This window comes from Gasterosteus aculeatus, chromosome 21 (genome assembly GCF_964276395.1).
Source record: "Gasterosteus aculeatus chromosome 21, fGasAcu3.hap1.1, whole genome shotgun sequence".
Taxonomy (NCBI): Eukaryota; Metazoa; Chordata; class Actinopteri; order Perciformes; family Gasterosteidae; genus Gasterosteus; species Gasterosteus aculeatus.
Window position 1 is genome coordinate 9,103,519 of NC_135708.1, and position 21,151 is coordinate 9,124,669.

General features: G+C 42.4%; 1 protein-coding gene and 1 non-coding gene across 4 annotated transcripts in view; one reads left to right on the forward strand and one right to left on the reverse strand.

Moving 5' to 3' along the window:
- LOC120811645 (partitioning defective 3 homolog) overlaps positions 1-21,151 on the reverse strand; it is a 277,609-nt gene that overhangs the window by 241,544 nt on the left and 14,914 nt on the right. For all 3 annotated transcript variants that reach the window (XM_078096994.1, XM_078096993.1, XM_040167200.2), the window contains exon 2: positions 8,965-9,066. In XM_078096994.1, coding sequence (XP_077953120.1) covers positions 8,965-9,066 — 102 coding nt within the window. The remainder of the gene's footprint in view (positions 1-8,964; positions 9,067-21,151) is intronic.
- On the forward strand, positions 12,720-12,791 carry trnaw-cca (transfer RNA tryptophan (anticodon CCA)). Its single transcript has one exon. It is a non-coding gene; the product is annotated as a tRNA-Trp (tRNA).

Genomic DNA, 21,151 nt, shown 5'->3' on the forward strand with positions numbered 1-21,151 from the left:
CCCCACATAAAAAGCATCAAAACATATGGACATTTCAAAATCAATATGGTCAATTAAATCTTAGAAGCCTGGTTCGATTTGTGTGCTCACAGCTTTATTCAAACAACACACCCTAACCAGCCCGCTCATATCACCTGTAATCAAGGCCCTGATCAACAATGCTCAGGTGGACTTTACTCCCCCATTTCTCTATAAAAATAACAGCTGCAGTTACTTTAAATGGATGCATACAAAATCATCAGAATGGAGGAAAAGATCCTGCGCTTAACATGCATCCACCCAAAAGTTGAAATAAAACTGGCCTGTAATAAACCAACACAGTCTAAAACAGACCAAAGACTATTTGAGAGCCAATTTTCAGACATAACCTTAGGGTGACTTTGGCTCTGTGAGGGTAATTACATATAGTTCCGAGAGAAGTAGTCAAGTGTTGAAAACCGGCGCTCATGGTCTGGAAACCCTTGAGACAAAAGCTGTAGAGGAATACTTGTCATGCAGAAGAGACCCTCGCTTGGTTTAACAAGGAGCTGATAGGCAGCGGAGTAAGAGAGAAATAGGTCTATATTCAAAATAATAACCAATTGATGGTAGATTGAAGTTTCCTGCTCAAGATTGCAGCCGCTGTTGAACTGGCTGGGACTTTGTATAAGTAATTTCCCAGCAGACGACTGTGATGGAGAGTCGCACAGAGAATGCTCTGTTGCCCTCATGAGGCGAGCGGGAGAAAGACTCTGATGTGGTTTCTTTGTAGCTCAATGCAGCCACACTGACAGAGAAGCGGGGATAAAAAGCAAAAATGTGATCTCTTTGCCTGGATCTCTGTCTGATGCCAGTGGGAGCAGCGCTCGCTACATGAGGATAATAGAGGAAAGAGACTCCTTTGTTATCTTAGTGCTCCGAGGGACACCCCTCCGGGGCTCTTTGGGAGGCCAACGGGATCCGAGTCGGGGGCCTGTATCTGTCACCTCAGTTTAGGGACTGTTTAATGGCGGCTGACCCAAATCGGCTCCCTGGAGGCGATCCCGGGCTCCTCCACAGGACTTCACTGCTGCACATAATAAGCTTGTATGGCAAAATATCCAGACACTGGAACCTAAGCAGCCCTGACAGCTGTCAACCGGGACAAATGTCCTCCTGCATGATACAAGGATGGTAGTGTAGACTGTGTGTGTGTGTGTGTGTGTGTGTGTGTGTGTGTGTGTGTGTGTGTGTGTGTGTGTGTGTGTGTGTGTGTGTGTGTGTGCATGGTTGTTTTTCGACAGAGGCGTGTAAATGTGTGTGTGTTTTTCTGTCTGTGTGGGCCCCTCCACTTTTCTTTCTCGTTTTGGCACTGCCAATCCCCGGCTTGAGTTAAACGCCCCGCCATTTCCAGACAGTATGCGGGCGAGTCGACGCCATGTCGGGAACAATTTGGCGTGATGGCAGAAATCTCTTTGTGTAAGGAGGCCTTCATGGGTGAGAAATCGAAAACACATACGTGACTAGCTGGGTGGCCTCTGAGCTGAAAGACACGATTGCTGACATGACGTGATTTCACCTGTTTTACAGGAAACCCCCGTCATAAGATGGAGGAGCCTGCTGCTCTGCAGTATGGAGTGCTTTCATATCTTACCCCAGGCTCAGAGTCCGTGTGTGTCATACTGCATATGCTAATAACCACATAACAACTGGCTAGAGTGTACTACACACACAGCCCAACATACCATGTTCTACTGGTAAATGGAGTAAAATGACACCTGTGGTCCGTCAACAACTCGCCTGCCTCACCTTACATGACTCATTCATTCCAGGGAAGCGGTTGCCAAAGCACACACTGACAACAGGACACACAGTGCACATATAGAGAGGTTGTAGATTGCAACACTGTGTGGTCAGAACAGCAATACTTTCTCCAGATATTTGAACTCTTCCATTCGTCCAAAATATTGTGTGGCTTGTGTGCTCCTGTTGCCGTGTGTGTTGTAAAAACCATTAGACTGTGGTACTTTGGTACACACTGTTTCATCACATTGGTCTTAGGAGAGGATCATTTTGTCAAAAGAGTACAGACCATTATGAGATATGGTAGATCATTTTATATAATATAGCTCACTTCATAGAACGACCTGTACCGGGATACTTCTGATTGATAGATGGTTGGATAGAAATGATTTTCAAGGTTCCATTGCTTTATTTAAACATTATGCACATCCAACAAATGAAATAAGGGTAGAAGAATAATAGAAGAAGACTGAGACTAGCTAATGGTGAAGGCCTGTGCTTCAGCGTCCAATAGAAACAGCACAAAAAGCCCCTCCCCACCGTGAAGGATTGTAACTGCGTAGGTGGGGTAGAGGGAGTTGCTGAAAAAGAACAACAGTGCTCAACAAATCTTCCCCGACTAAGTGAAGTTCAAAACATAAGAACATAATAAACCAGCAACAACAGACAATAAAGACAACAAACCCCCAGAGGAAAATTAAATGGAAAAACTGCTTACTTCCACTAACTGAACAGAGCAGCAGAGGGGGGAGGGGGGGGGGGGGTTCTGCTCCTGCACCGGGTCGTTCAGGTCACAGTGCTGACTCTGGCCGGGGCTAATTACAGCTGACCACCGGAGGGTTTATGGACATGTGGGTCTCTGTCCAAGTGTGTGGTGTTCTTAGGTGAACATACAAATTGGCTGTCTCATCAGAGTGTCTTTTTCATTGACTGCATGCTGGGTGTGGACATTTACACTCTGTGGCCAGGATACGTGTGTGTGTGTGGGGGGGGGGGCTACTAGCTACAAGTACAGTGAACAGAAGCAGGTGCTGGCGGCTGAGAGGAAGCTCGAGAAACTGTCCCAGCCTCATACATCCCTGCACTCTACTGATGCCGCATCGCTGTTACTGAGGGTTGGGGGTTGCTTTAGACTTCACATAGACAGCTATACCACATTTACAACCATCACGTCCACTAGAGAATTAACATCCAGGCTGTGGTGGGCGCAGTTTAGTTCAATACTACAAACAAAAGTGACTTTCAAGACAAAACGTCAATTCGTATGACCGTTTTTCTGTCGCACGTCCTTTGGAAGACATATTTACAAACAGTAGCCGCAGAACTTGCCGTTCATTTGGATCTCAACCTCTCATATGCCAAATTATGTGACACAACCATGCACAGATTTACATAAACACTTGGCAAAAGGCTCAAAACCACTCTGTGGTAGTTTCACGTTACTGTAGGTTATTCCAGGACCACATTGTGCCATAATAACACACACACACACACATACACAACACAATAGCAGCCACATGCTGGTAATTACAAGAGAACAATCAAACACAGGGTAGCATCTGGGTTACAGAACATTTATTTCACACTGGTTGCCATTCAGGATATATCAGTATTTCAGCTGTTGCTTCTGCCGTTAGATTTAAATATTTAATACATCAAATTGTTGTAATTGCGAAATTTGTCCATGAAGTAAGCACCAAAAAGTATTTTCATAAGCACAATGAGGTGACGTATTTTGGTTTGATGGTTTTAACTCTCTGACTCTCCCCCAACAAAACCTTTATCATCCTACTGCATTAAATGGGGCACCGCGGATCCACTTAAGTGTTCAGCAACCACAGCGCTGGTCAACGAATCGTACTAAGTTGGTGAGATGCACAATAAACACGGTACAAATAACGAGTTCACAATGTGTGAGGTGAATACATCGCAGCATCTGAGAGATGAGACAGCCGAACAGACACAATAGCCTTCAGTCTACGCCAAAAGAGGCTACATTCACTCCCAGACGCACACACACACACACACACACACACACACACACACAGCACAGACAAACAGTAATTAGGCTTTGATTTCCCCCGGCAGTGTTCTGGTACCAGGGGGCAGCTGCTGGGACCCTGCTTTAGCCTTGGCTAATTTCACTCACGGCTTGATCTCGACCCAGCACAGGTGCCCAATTGGCACCCGACTGCTGTTGCCATGGTAATGGCAACTTTAGGGGCCAAAAAAATGCCAATTGTCCGAGGAGACAAACCACAAGAGCCATGGATGTAGTTCTCATTAGAAACAGGCCACATTAGCGCAAATGGAGGACGCGGTCAGATATGGAGGGTTTAGTTAGGTCCTATTAGGTTTTCTTGTTTTCCTTTCTTTACTTCATCCGGCTTCCTGGCATTTAGTTTCTGTATAGAAAGCCGTGCCTGTTATTCTGAGGCTGGAATGAATCCCAAAATCAAAAACCGCTGTGCTGCAGACGTGTACAGGCGGACTTGTACACGTCTCCAAATGGGGCTTGAGCGCCTCTCTGTGGTTCACGAGTGTCACTGCGACATCTGTCCAGCTGCAGTTCACGCCTGCACGCACATGCTGTAAAACACGCTAAACTGAACCGCTAATTCAGGGGCTTCTGCCTTAGCGCGCTTCTCCCGGTAATGTTCCCTGAGGATCCCCCCCACTGAACCCCCAGCCGAGCTTGCTTCCTCTCACCTGTCAACAGGGAGATCCAGACGACCAACAGAAGGGACGGGCCGCTCCTCAAATCACCTTCGCTCAGGGTGAAAACTCTAGATGCCACCTTGCACACTAAGCACGCTTACACGTTATATGAGCATCAGTCAAGTGAAAAAGGTTAATGGTGGTTGAAGACGGAGGGGGGAGGTGGGGGCAGTTTATAGAGAGAAATAGTTTGGGAAGTCACAAAGAACACTGCTTACATTGAACATTGAGCGTAATTGTCACATTTGCGATACTGTTGAAAAATTCACCTCATTCCTCAACACTTCTAAAGGCTATGATGTCATCGCGGGCAGACGTGCTAATTGGTCGTTTGCAATGTAATTTGGTATTTAAGCTTGATGTGTTATCCTCAGACTGAATCTAATTATACATTTTGCTTAAGCAAAGATTTCACGTCTGAGTCCCGTAGAGAGGTTATCGTGTTGTACACATCCATTAGTCTGAACTGGATGCTGTACCATGATGTAAATACAAACACATTACATCCACTGGTTAAAAAAAGTAGTCTGACACACAAAATCTCACGACACACTCTCAAAGGACGTAACTACATCTTCTGTGTCGCACAATGGGTTTGTCTTGCGAGACAATAACAGCGCTGAAGTTTTTATGCACCATTATAAATGCTAATGCAATAGCCCAATTTGCCTGTTACGACCATTAGAGTTGAATCTAATTTGATGTAATTAGCCATATCACACCCATTTCATTTCTTTATAAACTAATTTTAACGGAGCACTACTGTGGATTCCTCACCCAAGGCCATCCCCTAACCAGAAGTCGTTTTAATTGCCACATTGCCGTCTGGTGAGCGGATGAAGTGTCTGTATTAAAGCCATTTCAGTCCATTTCATTGCAATCAGAGGTGCTTTTTCTAACCCAAGGCTGTTGCAGCTCCTTCCCAGACACTCATGACAGACACTTTGTTATTTGGCTACGGGCTCATTTGCTCCTGCGGAGAGTCTTTGAAATTCTCCGGAGATTTTCAAAGTTGGTCCTAAAACTAAAACACAAATGAGAACACAGTCTCTCCTTTCCCCTAAACAGTAGCAGTAGATATCTTGTTATTTGAGACACAAGGCCAAAAAATACACATAGGTTTAAAAGTTCGGAGTTCTGGACTCGCCAAAACCATATCTCAAAGCACCATGGTGCTATTGGAGTCACATCCCATAGTCTTTATCCTCATTTTACCTGGTCTGTATCAATCTAGTATTCAGAGAATGTAGCTAGTGTTTTTTTTTTATCATCCTGTATTTATTAATTTCCTTCAATGTATTTTACCATTTGATGTAAGATGCTGTCAGCAATGAACCAATGAACTGACTATATAGAGTTTTTACATGCAATACACCAGAAAAGCTTGGACCCTGACATCATTTGAACAACATCCTGCGACATTGTACTGTGACACCCGGGGTCCTCTGTGTATAATATTAGAGAGATTTGTATAGTAGAGCAGGCACTTTGACTCACATGATCGGTTGAATAATACTCCCAACAGAACTACATTAGAACCGTTTGTTTTATTAAAATCAACTGGTCATGATAAAAACTGTTTTTTAAGTGCTCCTCTGCATAACAACTACTTCACACTGTCCAGTTGGTGGCAGTAGGGCACCTGTAAACTAGTGTGGCAACATCCAATAAACATGCGCCCTTGGAAAACTAGACAATTACAAACACTTTTTGCATCATGAGCTACTAATATAGTACAGACAGAGTGTAAGGGCATCGTGAACTGACTATAGGTGAGATTCAAAGGTCCTTTGCTTGTGCTTTCTGTCTAAATTAAGCTTTTCAGCCAGCTAAAATAACTGAACTGAACAGGCAGCAGCCTGCATACGCAGCGTGACAATCTGATGGCTGAACCTGAGCCACACACACACACACACACATACACACCCCGTAATGTACAGAGTGACAACATCTACAGTCATTCAGTGAACATATAGTAATGACTGTCGGTCTGATAAAATACAATTGATTCAATTTACATACAGTTGTAATGTTGCTTTAGCTATTTGCTAGTGTGAAACTACTGACCAACTTACGTCGTTCAACAGAAGAGTGATACCAGACTAAATAACTTGAAAAACAAATAGGAAAATGGCACGTGTTTTATTACAGTAAACGCTTCTTATCTGCAGCTGCAAAGCTGACATTGACAACATAATCTCGTTTGTTAAGTGTGTCAATTTTGTCCCGTCAGGATTTTACAAATGTGGCTGACTGCAGACAGGCAGGAAGAGGCAGAGTTGGAAAAGTGTTGCAAGGAAAGCTGTAGGACCTTATGGTGCAACGGTAGCGCGTCTGACTGCTGTTCAAAGGGTTGCATGTTTAATCGTCAGGGATTTTCAAGGATCAGTTTTACTACCCAACAGAAACAATCGGAAAGCTCTAATTACATCAGTACGTCATTAGACTGATGCAGTGCTAATACTGCCTCCACATGCCTGTACTACAGCTCAATAGCGGATCTACATTGTGGATTTTTTCTTCTATGTTACGTAATTCATATGTAGACTTTAACACCAGCGCCATTAGGTTTAAACTGTCACATTGGGGTTAGTAATAGAGGACACAAACAAAAATACTAAATACTAAAACATCAAAAACAGGTAAAATCAAGCAGTAGACCAACACCAATAGGCTCAGAAGAGCAGCGAGGTCATTAAGGGGTTAAATTAGAAGGCCTTTGTTCCTGCCTGTATGTAGAGTAAAATAGGGACAGAGGCAGCTGATAGGAAGAACTGGACATACTGGATTTACTACTAACCACTAAACCAACACACAAAGGAACCAACACTCACTCACACCGATTTAAAATCATCAGAAACACAGACCAACATCCAGCTGAGCCAGAAATCCTTAACAGCCACTACTACAGCATGTCAGGCTCATGACTAACTGCTGTTTATGTGTAATTCTGACGTATGTTGGTATGATTGACAGTGTGACGAAGACACAGGACTCCTCAGCTGTAACAGAACCCTCAGAATATCACAATTTATGTATAGATAATCATACTGAATCAGCTGTTATTGTGCGTGTTAACAACGGGCGGACGTAAGCAGCCCACACAGCCACCAGGGGGAGCAGTTATTCACAGCAATGTTAAAAACGAAAGCAAATGAATAGCAGAGGTCGTCAGAATCAGCCAAATTGCCCTGAGTATGTTACAAGTATTATTCAATAGTTTGATATTACGGCCTGCTGCAACTCTCTTTCTTTGTGTATTGACTGTCAAGGACCAAAGCTGATAGATGGAGGAGTGGAGTAACTTGGAGAGCAGGTGCAAAACACCTGCATCCACCACTGAGCCCAAGTGATGCGTAACCATGGCACCTACCACAAATTCTAAGGTGCGTCCTACTCGTCCTCTCACTCATGCACACTTTCCCGTTCGCCTGCATATGCACAAACAAAAATCCTCCAAAACAAAACAGACCAAGGTTTCGGATCTGAATGCAGAATTCAGAGATGAAAGCTCACTGACTTGAAAACCATGATATCAAATGTAGTAAATGTATTTTTCAACATGAAGCTGCAGCACAAAAACACTGTTAGACACATGTTATCATTTAATGACAACGTCTGTCTAAACCTTTGACTGGTCCTGTATATATATTTCACAGGATAAAGGTGGCTCGATGACATCACATATCCTGATAACCCTGCTAACAGACAGGAAACAAAGGTCAAATCCCTTGTTTCATCACTGTTTAGAGGAGCACCTTATGATGGCCCTGCTGGCTCTAAGCTAACACAGCTTTGAAGGGATGACGAACCCAGATAAATCCTTTGTGTCATCACTCCCGCAATAGGACATGCTAAGTGAACTGGTCGAAAGTCATTCAAACCATTTCCCACTCCCAAAGACACAAAGAGGGGCTGACGACCCGGCCTACTAGCCGGCCCAGAATACAAGCCAAACAGCTGGTGACTCAGGTGTAGTCACCACTGTTCCCATGGGATGAAAGCAGTGGGATTGTGGGTAATCATTTACAGTTGGTCTTGGGGGTGGGGTGATAACATGTTGCCTATGACACAGATTTTGCCCACAGACCCGTACACATATAGTTATACACAAAATCCCACACTCACACATCAAAGTGTAGCCTTGAATGCAACATGGACGACCACACCAAAACTTTGCCTCCACCCTCTACGCAACGCAGGGCGAAGAGACCAAACAGGGAACCTGGCGTGCAGTACTTAAGTGCTCTATAGTATTTTAGCAATGACGAGAGCGTAAATGCTGACAGGTGCAATCATAAACACATGTTTTTGAAAGTGTTGCACTGCCATAACCGCCTGCACAAAGAATGCAGACACAACCAAACTATTTCTGCACAAAGAAAGCCGGGTCATGACGAGGTGGTGAAACGGGATGGAGAAACAGAACGGAAGAAAATATGCGTACACTTTCTCTCAGTTCCACACACACACACAACAGCTCACCCTATCTTTGTCGTCCACCACGTCGCACAGCATGTCATCCAGGTCCAAAATGCCTCCATCTCCATGTTCCAACCTGTGGACTTGGACCCAGTAGCTGGGGTCCTGGAAGAAGAAGAAGAAGAAAAAGAAAAAAAGAATTAGCTCTGGAATGAGATTAGCTGTATTTGCACCAAATAGAGGATTTGAGGCCTCCTATAAGTGAAGCCATATGACATATTAGCATGGCAAGGCCAGAGGAATTAGCAGCTTGTGTCTCCTCAGTAATCAGCTGATCCAATCACCACGTGGCTTAAATAATGATCCGGTCAGCTGGCACACAGGGGGCTCGGACAGAGTTATGGATGGACATCATGGTAGCAGTTATGAAATATTCTTCTACTGTGTAGTAAGCATTCAGTGGCAAGATAAAACTCTCATGCAGCTCAAAAAGTGTTACCCCCTTCAATGCGTCCGCACATGAATATTATTCATGCATACCTCATAGCTTCACGTAGTACAGATTAAGTCCCACGTCAACCCACTACATTATACAAAGTGGAATCAATCCAATGGGGAAAAAAATGTTTTTTTTATGAAATTATGATGAATGCTGAGTGTTTACATTAGTGTTGAATATCTACACAGACTTAGTTAATCCTATTGTGTGAGTGGTGTGCTACATGGAGGTGCAGGTCATATGATCATTAGTTTAGATTATCTTAGTCCTTATAGAAACCAAATGTCTGCTATGCTGGTCATTGTCTGTTTGTTGGCTTCTAACGTTCATATTTGATTGAATATAAGTCACTGTGGCTAACTCTACAAGGAGTTGGGGCATTTTTTTTCTATTGAGCTATAGATATGAATCATTTCTATGGTATAATATATATTTATTATGATTACGATTTAAGACTTAACTTCTACAACGTAGCTCTCTGTTTCGCCTTTGTAGAACAGAATTGTGTTTGGAGGAAATGACTGGATTTGTAAAGCAGCTTCATAGTGTGAATGTTGGCCGATTTGTAAACACCGTGAACGGAATGTCCTTTTTGTCCTCCTTCCATCAGACAGGAGTTTAAAGAGTAAGCATTCAGCTCAGCGTCTTTCCGCCTTCCTCCCTCTTTTGTCTGGATTCTGTTCTCTGTCCATTTCCTCCGTCTCCTTTCCTTCCAAACTGAGCCGTCTTTGGTTCTGTGGTTAAATGCCTTCATGCACAGCTCTGTTGTACTGAACTCCAATGCGGTTCACCAGGCAAAATGGCCCAAATCATGAGGGGAATAACTGTGTGGTATTTCTCTTCCTTATGAGGTTATTAGCAAGGAAAAGATGGCAAGTTCATTGGGAACACTCACAAAAGACCAGACATGGAATCGGAGGTAATGGGAGAATGATTTTGCTGCAATGTTAGTAAAGGCCACTGAAAGCTTCACTATCATACCACCACTATATATAACATACTACTGACAATCCATAGGAAGAACTACATTTATAGATCACAAAATGACCCTCAGCGTGAAACAGGGGAAGAAAATGGTCAGATGTTGACACGCCCCGTGTCCGTCCGGCATGGTCCTCAGCCAGACTTGTTCCTCGGATGGATTATGAGGACCAAATATGTCTCTGACAGAAGCTCAGCCACATAAATTAATCCCAGAAACGCTCTGTGGGTGGGAGGAAAGCATTTAACGAGGACAATTTGGATTTGACTTGGTTAAAATGTTTGTTGGGAGCCAAGTCAGCGCCGCTTTGACAGCAATCTTCATCATCGAGAGTATTAGCAGAGAATCCATCACTAGCCGGGATTGGGTCCGAGTGTGATTCAGGGTTCACCTCTGAATCCTGTGGTGTAAATACCACACACACACACACACACACACAGCTCAAGGTTGTTTTTTTTCTTGGTGGATAAGTTGGGTTGTCACAATATCAAAATTATGACTTCAATACAATACCTGCATTAAATATCATGAGATCCAATACTTACGATACCAGAATTTGAGAGAATACCACGAATACAATTTGATAACCACAAATACCAGATGATACACGTATATTTATCTATAATAGTAATACCTAAATAGGGTTCAATTTTTTACCAGCTTGATCCTGTTTTTACCAGCTTGATCCTGTTTTTACCAGCTTGATCCTGATAGGGAGTGTAGCAGTGAGCATGCTTGTATCGATACAAAAAATATGCTCAACCGTATTGTTCTTAACATACGGGTACCACGGTGCATTTTTAGTATCAATGCATTGTGCAACATTACTCAAGTATTAGCAAGACCCCCTATGAAGATACAATGTTAGCCATTCACCTGACAAAAATCAATGGTCAAATTCCCTCTTTAGTCTACTTCTTAGTATAAGTCATTCTTTCCATCCAATACTTTAAACTCATGCTACCTTTGAGAACATGTAGGGCGACATGTCTTTAAGGATTCTCAGCCTTGAATTGTATTGAAATATCCAATTAATTCGCCATGGAATAAAAATAACTAAACAGCACTTCATGACCAATGTTATGTAACGTGCAAACTGTTGTTGTTCTCGTCACTTTCTCTTGTCCATTTCCAGAGCACATCATCATTCAAATCCTGAGAGGAACTTGGTATGTCACTATATGTTTATAAAAGAGACACTGGCCACTAGTGTATTATTTTAGTAACGAAGTTCAGCTTTGATAAACAACTGAGGCGTGTGTGTGTATATGGTTCTCCACCTCACTGCAAACAAGAAGATCATCGAAAACCTATGGAAACCAGTGCAACCTGTGATTATAACCCTCTCCCAAGTTACATTACTGGCTTGAACAATGAAAGTACCTGACCATGACACAATGAAAACAACTGCTGCCAGCACTGGGATTAAAATGGAAAATATGACTCGTGACTGGTATCAGCCTCCTGAAGACCTTGCAAACTTCATAACAAGGTTGGAGCAAAAGGTCCAAAAGATGATCAAATATCATCACTCAACAAATGTATACTCAGAATGTGTTTCAAATATCGTTGCAGCCTTGGATTGCTTTTGCGTCTGAACCTTTAGATCTGGTAAGGTGCGTGGTACAATGTTGCAAACGCCACGGAGGAACATTGAACACACAAAACATAAAAGAAGTGACCTGGTGGCTTTACATGACAGAACAATCACCAATCTGTTTTTACTGAGCAGGTCTACACAGGCAGAAATACTTGTGTGGAGCAAAGCCGGTACGAGCAGATATGCAGGATGTGGAGTGTGTGTTTTGTCCGCCGGTGATTTAGCTCCCGCCACAGTAACCTGTTGAGTCACTATTCTGCTCTATTCATCCATTCATACATTGCATGAGAAACACTAGTCTGATCGGGTATCCTCTGAACCAATACACTGCAGACAGTGAGGGAAAACACTACAGTGTTTTTTCTCTGCGACACACACACACACACACACACACACTAGCAACATAAGCTCATACAAAAGCTCTCTTCGCCCCATTATCTGTGCCTTTATACCGGAGTGGGTTGCCGTTGAAGACCACACAAAGACTCGTGCCCTGGAGGTGAGTGGGGAAGGGGGGAGGATGTAAGAAAGCGTGTGTGAGAAAGAGAGAACATCTGCCTGTGTGTGTGTGTGTGTGTGTGTGTGTGTGTGTGTGTGTGTGTGTGTGTGTGTGTGTGTGTGCGTGTGCGTGTGTGTGTGTGTGTTTTATGTTTGCCGCATCAGCTTCTGCAAGTGTTCCAATTCCCACAGGGGAATACTAGCAGCTCAAGTTGATCAATTATCCAGTGCAGCAGAAAGACCTCGTGGCGCAACGGTAGCGCGTCTGACTCCAGATCAGAAGGTTGCGTGTTCAAATCACGTCGGGGTCAGAACCTTTTGGAGGCTGATCAACTTCAGTGCTGACAGAGAAGCACTAGCTCACAAACACAATCTCAGGGAGTGCAATGCCTTTGTTGGCCATGCAAAGTAACAGTGATGCAATTGACCCATGAGGGTTTCAGCAAAGACGGCATTTCGGAATGTCAGGCATTTTGAGGTGATCCCACACAGGGAGAAAAAAGCGTGGCAGCTTCACAAACCTCGAGCAGCAGTTATCAGGACAGATGTGACCTCCTACAGATGAAAAAACGGAAGGTGGGAGGGGTTTGGTAGGTATTTAAGCAGAGGAGAAAATAAGATTGAATTGGGGGAACAACGCTGTTTAGCATTGTTTTAGAGGTATTATTTAGAGTATTATTTAATCAGTGTAGTACCTTACAGAGACCGAAAACAGCATGAAAATACACTCTATTCATTCAGTGTGAGAGTGATGTGCAATATCAGTTCATAGAAATATATATCAGAAAATTAAAAATAATGAATTTGTATTAAACTCATACAATAAATCTAAGAGCTAAATTATGGGTGAGGGCAATTATTGTTTGAAAGAAAATCTTCAAAAAATCTCAACAAGCAATTCAGACAGCACTCGAAAATGTAGGCACCACTATTAGGCTTTGACCTCTGACCTCTGGGAGACCAGACCTCCCTGTGAATCATCAGTCCAAGCCAGTAGGTGTAACTTCCACTTTTAGAGTTTGTACTCTGCAGCGCAGTAAAAGATCTGATTTATGAGTGTATATTCTCCCCAGTGAGTCATAAACACTGGAGTCACACTTTCTGCCACTATTGTGCACACACACACATGCACAACTCCCTAGGTCCTTATCTTTGCCAGAACATTCAATGCGGCCATTAGGAGGAATTAAAAACTAATTCCAAATAGAAGTTAGCAAAGTAGCAGGGGACTTCTATAACGACAATATGAAAAGCAGTTTTTTTAAGGATCAATTGCTGAAATCGAGGCCACGGTGCATTATAGTTGGTTGGTATTTTTAGAAATGTGCAATCAGTGGTGATCTTTGTTTTATCTGTAAGTCTTTATTGGTAACGTTGTGACAGAGTGTCCTCAGTTCCCTGAAGATGCACCGTCTCTGTTACCACGGCTTACGTCATCCGGTCAAATGTCCCTGTGGAGCTGGAGCTGTTACTTCATAATGAGCTACTTCTGATTCACCAAACATTATTATTTATTAACTGATTGACGTCCGACATTGAGAGGGAGACATAGTTTTTTCTGGAGACAATGATAGATAATCCAGTTGAGTGCAGTTCACCAGGTTTGCTTGAGCTCACTTTAATTGACACAACCACTAGTGCATTTATGGATTTGGGAAGTTCCGAAGCGTGGGTCTAAGTACAGCCTGTCTGTGTGTGGATAGTAATGGACTAGTACACCGAGGAAAGCCTTCCACTGGTATTCCTCTGAGACAAAGTCACCTCCAGGGTCTCTGCATTATTAATGCACAAAGCAACCTGCAGAGTGCAACACAGAGAAATATGACACACCGCCACACACACAACATGCAGCTTTGCACACACTGGAGGACTACTGCATGTTATCGTGGCTAGGCCTGTCGCAATAGTCAATATATTGACCTACTGCGTGATCATTCTTGGTGCTGCAATAAATTATATTAATTTTCACATACAAATGAATGTCACCAACATTTTAGTCATCCGCGCTGCCTTTGTCATCTTGTCTGCGCTGTAAATTGCCCTTTCTTGTTTTTTGTTCTCCTGAGTTTGTATCCTTACGGTTGAAATGCACTTATTGTACGTCGTTTTGGATAAAAGCGGCAGCTAAATGACATGTAATGTAATGTAATATCTGCTTTGAAAAAAAAAGATCTTGCCTTAAGCCCCACATGGTAAACATGTTGGGGTTCCTTTCTCGGAATCTGCCTAACAATTGAAAAACTTCTCTTGCAGCTTGCAGCAGAAATGGCCTGTTGATGCACCTGCGCCTTCGTCTTGTTCTTACATTACATTACATGTCATTTAGCGGACGCTTTTATCCAAAGTGACGTACAATAAGTGCATTCAACCATAGCGTACAAACTCAGGAGAACAAGAAACAAAAGTGCAATTTCCTCAAATAAGCCAATTTACAATTTGCTATAGATGAGTGACGATACAAGTACAATTTAAGTGCTACAATTTGTTAGTCTTTAGTCGAGGTAGAGTCTGAAGAGGTGTGTCTTTAGTTTGCGGCGGAAGATGTGAAGGCTCTCTGCGGTCCTGGTGTCTTCAGAGAGCTCGTTCCACCATTTCGGCGCAAGGACAGCAAAGAGTCGAGATCTAGTCGAGTGTTTTGCTCTCAGTGAGGGAGGGACGAGTAGTTTTGTAGATCCAGAGCGGAGAGTGCGGGTTGGGATGTAGGGTTTGACCATGTCCTGGATGTAAGCTGGACCCGATCCATTCACAGCATGGTACGTGAGCACCAATGTTTACTTGTACCGTTTTTTTAACAAAGGTGTATTTATTGTTTTGTTTTTTTATTGATTTAGAATTTTTTTTTCTCCACATTCCGATACAAATGTCTAAACATTCTAATGAATAAAACGTTCTTTGTTGTGTGAAGAGTGTACTGGCATTATTTTGCTATTATATTATAATATTGGCATTATGTATTCAGTAGCATAAAATGGTCTGAAAAATACAATAATATCATTTATTGCATTCATTGGTGCAATATATCGCACAACAAAAAGTAGTTTTTGTGACAGCCCTTATCATGCATGTCACATGTCCATAGCTTACAGCATGATGCAAAGAAACCACAATGGAGACTCAAGTCTAACTGGCCACGAGAAACATTCATGGTCTGACTGATATTTAAGTTTCAAATGTTTCTACATGTTTTTATAAATGTCTGATCTGAAATCATGTACAACCCTTTACAATGCAGTACTTGAGATAAGGAATGCACCCAAACAGAGACAAAGCCCTGTGGTCTCACACACAAAGATAGTTTCACTTAGCTGGACAGACCGCTGCTGAAACTCAACCGTCAGGTAATAAAAAAGATGTTCATCAGTTTCACTTAACAAATTCTTACATTGCAAACCCTAGACCCCACCGATCGTCTAACCCCAACCCTACGTTGACCTAAATATACAGATCCAATAAATACTCTTCTTACCACACAAATAAGCAGTACTTATTTGCATCCAGTATTTATTGAGGATTAGTGTCTCCAAAATGACTCCATATAAAGACACACAGTGATACCTTCATATTATTTTCTCAAATCTATTTATAGCTTATGACCTGCATTTTATTGGCAATTAACTTAAAAAGTGTCTTGTATGTCTGACATATTATGGCAATAAATGTTTCCTGATCCTGAAGTATTTGTTTGAAGACACTGAAGACAGTTTTACAAGTTCAAAGAGGGCATCGCAAACCGCGTTGATAAGTCTACAATATTGGCATGCTGCTTCCAAAAATGGGTCACATACATATTTGCAAAGTCTTTGACTTCACCGCTTCACTGGTTGTCATTAATTCAATAGACAATGTACTTCCTGAATGCAACAGTTGCACTAAACAACATTGAGCATTTAGACTGAACAACGCCCTCAGAAAGCCCAAAACAACCAAGCTTGTTCATGAAAAAGGTTTCACACACAACTGGCACATGTTTTCACTTGCACTGAGGAACATCAATTATAATAACAGAGGCTAGTACAATATAAATGAGTGTGTAAGATGGATAAGTGTAGAGCAGCCCCATACGAAAGGCTAAGAGAGGTATATGTATATGTATATTTCCTTCGGCCGTGGTTAATATTTCCCCACATATGCATGAAGCCAGGAGCAGAATTGGTGCCAGAGAGGTTGGCAAGGGATCAAGCTGGCAGTATAGGCCAGTCTATCAAACCGATGCCAAATCCTGCAGCCGTTTAGCACGGAGACCCTGCAAATATCTGCTACACCTACACACGCTGGGCCCGAGCAGAGACTACTGTTCCTTCTCAGGGGTCTTGTGCTGTTGTGGAGGGGAGAGAGGCACAGGGACAGGGGAAATATCTTTCTGTCACTTCAGGCTCTTGAGAAAAATGCCATCTGATTTGCCAAACCTTACGATTAGGGATGAGTTGTATGCTTGGATCAGCCTGTTTCTCCCCTGCCGAGGGGTCTGCTGCCTGGACAGGGGATTTGTAGTCTTTAAACCGTCTTTCTACGGGAATATACAACGTCACACATCACATGATAAGTACAACGTGGAAAGCTGAGCATCTGGGCTGGTTAAAAAAACAGGTTAGACTGCTTGTGTGTGTGTGTGTGTGTGTGTGTGTGTACGTTGGCACAGGCCAGACATGCTTCCTCACGGCTCAGCATGACCTCCAGCTGATGCTGTGATGAAGGCTTCACTAACAAATCAAATCAGGCATTATCAAACGAGGCTCTCACTGAGTACGCACTCACTTATGAGTTTCATAATGAAACATCATTATACCAATTTAAGAGTAAACCTTCAAACAGGGTGTGCCAGGGATTAAGACACAGCAGAGACTTTAAAAAGGCAGCAGGTCCTTTAAACATGATATCCTCATGTGCCTAACATAAGCCTTTTGCCAGAAGTTATAGCTGGAGCGAGGCACAATTTACCTAAAAATTACCTGTTTTTTAGTCAATCCAAAGTATAGTCAATCCAAAGTATATATATATACATATATACATATATATATATATATATATATATATATATATATATATAAATGAGGACTGTAATATGAACTATAGACAGCTCACAGCCTGTGCGTGGTAAACAGGTATTTTTATTTGCATGTTTATTAGCAGCAGTCTGACTGAGGAGGCAGGCGAGGTACCTTGTTCAGTCAGACCTTGTCAGCCAGTTTCCTCCCAGTTAATACAAGTGGTTGTTAGCAACAGCAGGAGGGCTTCACATTCACACGCACACACACTGTCTTTGGGCATCAAAGAATATAACATGCTAACGATTTAGCAACTACAGTGCACTGAAGAGAGAGGCGTGTTTAATTATATACAATATATGACTGTTGCTTCTGAAGCTAAAAAAATAATGAAGTAGTGTAGAATAATATAAATACAATGTACCCCTGGCTTGAAGGACTTCATATGGTTTAGAAATGTTATTGACTTTGTAAGAATATGGCTACATCTCTCAGTGCTTAAGAAAGGAGCACCGTTCTCCTAACGGGTTGATGAAGACTGAGTTTCAAATGCTTATCAGAAATGAACCGACAGAAACAAAGCGTGAGGGTGTCGTGTTACTCCAAGGAGAGGTCTGTCCCACCAGGCCATCAGCTCAGCCTCGGACTGTGAAAAGGAAGAGAGATTTGGTGCAGATTTGACATATGTGTGCGTTATTGAATAGAGGATAATGTCCTAACCTTTGAAAGATCCATCATTCATTGCCTGTGTGTCATTTTCTTTACAGACTTTAAATGCTTAGCCAGTGCCAATGTGCAACACAATGCGTATACAGGCTCTATTCAAACAGGAGGAATAGAAAAGTGATCTTCGTCTAAAATAATGTTGTGCCACTATAGTTATTTTTACATATGCAGAGGAGCCACACTGGCAATAGCAATAACTGAGCAACAGAATAAATCACTGTGATATTCAACTATCAAAGCTAAGACAACATGGCTTGAGTTTCTACTGGAACAATGTCTGTCGGCCACAAAAGTATGCTGAAGTCACAGAGTCTGTGTAGTCCTGCAAACGTTGCGAGCACCGGGAGCCTCTTTATTTACTTATAGAAGACGCGGTCAGCGCAATTTCGGCACACTTTGGTTTATTATTTCATAAGCACAGAGGCCTGCCAGATGGGACCTCCAAACAAACCAAAAGAAACACAGAGCACAGGGTGAGTCGCTGAGAACAGACAAGGAGCCGGGCAGAAGTCACAAGACACACGGAGCACAGAGAGGTCAGAGAATGTTCTAAACAGTTACTGCCACTTCATACAGTCCGGAAGGAGGACTGCAGGATGGGTTGTCCAATATCATGAAGAATATGAGTCTATTGATTCCGGACATCTGTACGCAGAATGCTGTAAGATCAAACTGCTCAGATGAGGGGGAAGAGTTTGACTACAGAAAACTGCTCATTCACTAAAACTACCCTTAAGAATACAGTCAGCCTTCTGCTGTACTTAACTTCACATTGTATAAGCTATGGCTTTACTCCTGGGGTTGACTTTCTAACAAACATCTTGTAAAGTAATACCCCCGTACATGAACACCTGATCTTAATATTGATATAGAAAGCTAAAAATCCCAGATCAGGGTGAATATTAAACATTTGGCAAAGAGCATTATGTCTCCTAGATTTCAGCCAAAATCATATCTGACTATAAGACACATGGGCAGATGGATGACGACATGAAGCTCCACTAGAAGAGATAATAACTCCTTTCATTACGAGGCGGAATAACCGTGCAACATTCCAACCCCAGACAGGGTCGATGCGTCAAAAAGATTGTGATGCAGCGTTTATTCGTCTTCCTTTCAAAAGGCTGTATGTTCAAATCCCGCCGAGGTGAGTGCAATGGAGCGAAGGCTTCTAAGATCAAAGCATGCACACCAGGGCTTTAAGATCACAGTGCTCCTTTCTTCTCTGCCTACAAAGAGCCTTGGCAGAATACAACTGAACGACCTGATCCACATACTTTAGCAACACAGCCTCTCTCTGGTCTTGATGTCTCCAATATTTAGCCATTTAGTTCCTTAATTTCTGAACATACTATTCAGTGGCTCCATACGGCATCCAGGTGCTGAGGGGATTTGTTCTCCTTTCTTCCAGAATGACACAAAGAGACCGTGAAGATTAACTTCCTGTTTTTATTTTGAAGGTGAAGAAGTAACCACTGCACTTCCTGTATCTAGTTTCTCACCCTTCGTTTCTCCCCACAGCTGAGTTTAGTTTGCAATTACGTCCACCTGTTTAAGCCTCAGTTCCCCACTTGTCTGTGTCAGGTTATCTTTTGTCTTTCCCAGAGGTGCATGTTTGTAGTTAGAAATTCCCAGTGCTGTTTTTGATTATCTTGTTTTTACTTCGTTGCCAGGCCCTCTTCCTTTTTTGTTTCTACAAGAGCGTGTGAATTCCGCCTTTGCCTGTGCATCCTTTTTGTCTTGCATTAGTTTATTCTCCAAGTAAAAGATTCCAAACCTGGAAAGAAGTTTTTGTTGCCTAATTGCTCTGCACCTGAGTCGAAGTCCTGACCCCTCACACAAAACTACTCACTAATCTACTGAAGTATAGACTGCTGTGCTATGCCTATGGGCTTTCATGTATGTTTAATCCATTAATTATTAATTTAGCAATCCAGACAGAGGTTCGCTGAGCACAATACGCCCGTCCCTGCATTATCTCAGTATGTTTGTGTACATGTGAAACACAAAGTCCTCCTAACCTCACTAACTACTCAGCAGAAACAGCTGCATGGCCTATAGAAATATATCATAATCAGAGCCCATGGAACATGCAGATTGACAATCAGCAAAGGATTCACAACATGTCTCATAATTTTGATGGAATTAGTGCAGACGCGTGTTTGTCTGCATAGTGTCACTACTTTAATGTCACTTTGTTGGAACTCTGAGCACTTGGGACGAAATGATGGAAGACAGCATTATCAAAGTCTGATCATGACGACTGTAATTATAAAAATTAAGGGACACTGCAACCCCATTCCCTCTGCACAGACAGAATGTGTAGGAACAATGACACACTTTAATGCCAAATCCTAATGGACAAATCTCCTCTGTGTAATATTTACCCACAAACCACTGCAAGGTATAATAACAGTACAATAATTCCATTGACCAAAAAATGTCCCCCCAAAATTCTGCAGTGACGTAAAGAGATAAATCCCGCCAAAAACACAATGTGTCTCACGTGTGTTTATACTTAATTTCACGTTGCCCTTCCAATGGCAACCAAGTCTTCCAAACATAATAACTTTCATGGTACCCACACAGCTAATGAGTATAAGTACGTGTCCATGAAAGAAGCAGTGGCATTCAAGATGTACACTGAAAAGAGGGTTTTCATGACGAAAGTTCCCTTCAGTGAAGCACAGTAGGTTTCTGCATGTCGCCAAAGAGGCACCAGCTGGGAAATATTAAGTTTAAGAAGAGAGACAATATTGAGTATGTCATGTCTTTAAGCGGTGACACTGCTCCTTTCAAGTCTGACTACTACTACCCTCTATTACTACAAACTAATAGTAGTAATAGTACATGCAACCTTAAAACCATGGAATGTATTGCACCATGTCATGCTCACATCTTATCATGACCACCATAAGGCTCTTGTCTTTTATATTTCAAATATCTTAATAAAACTACTT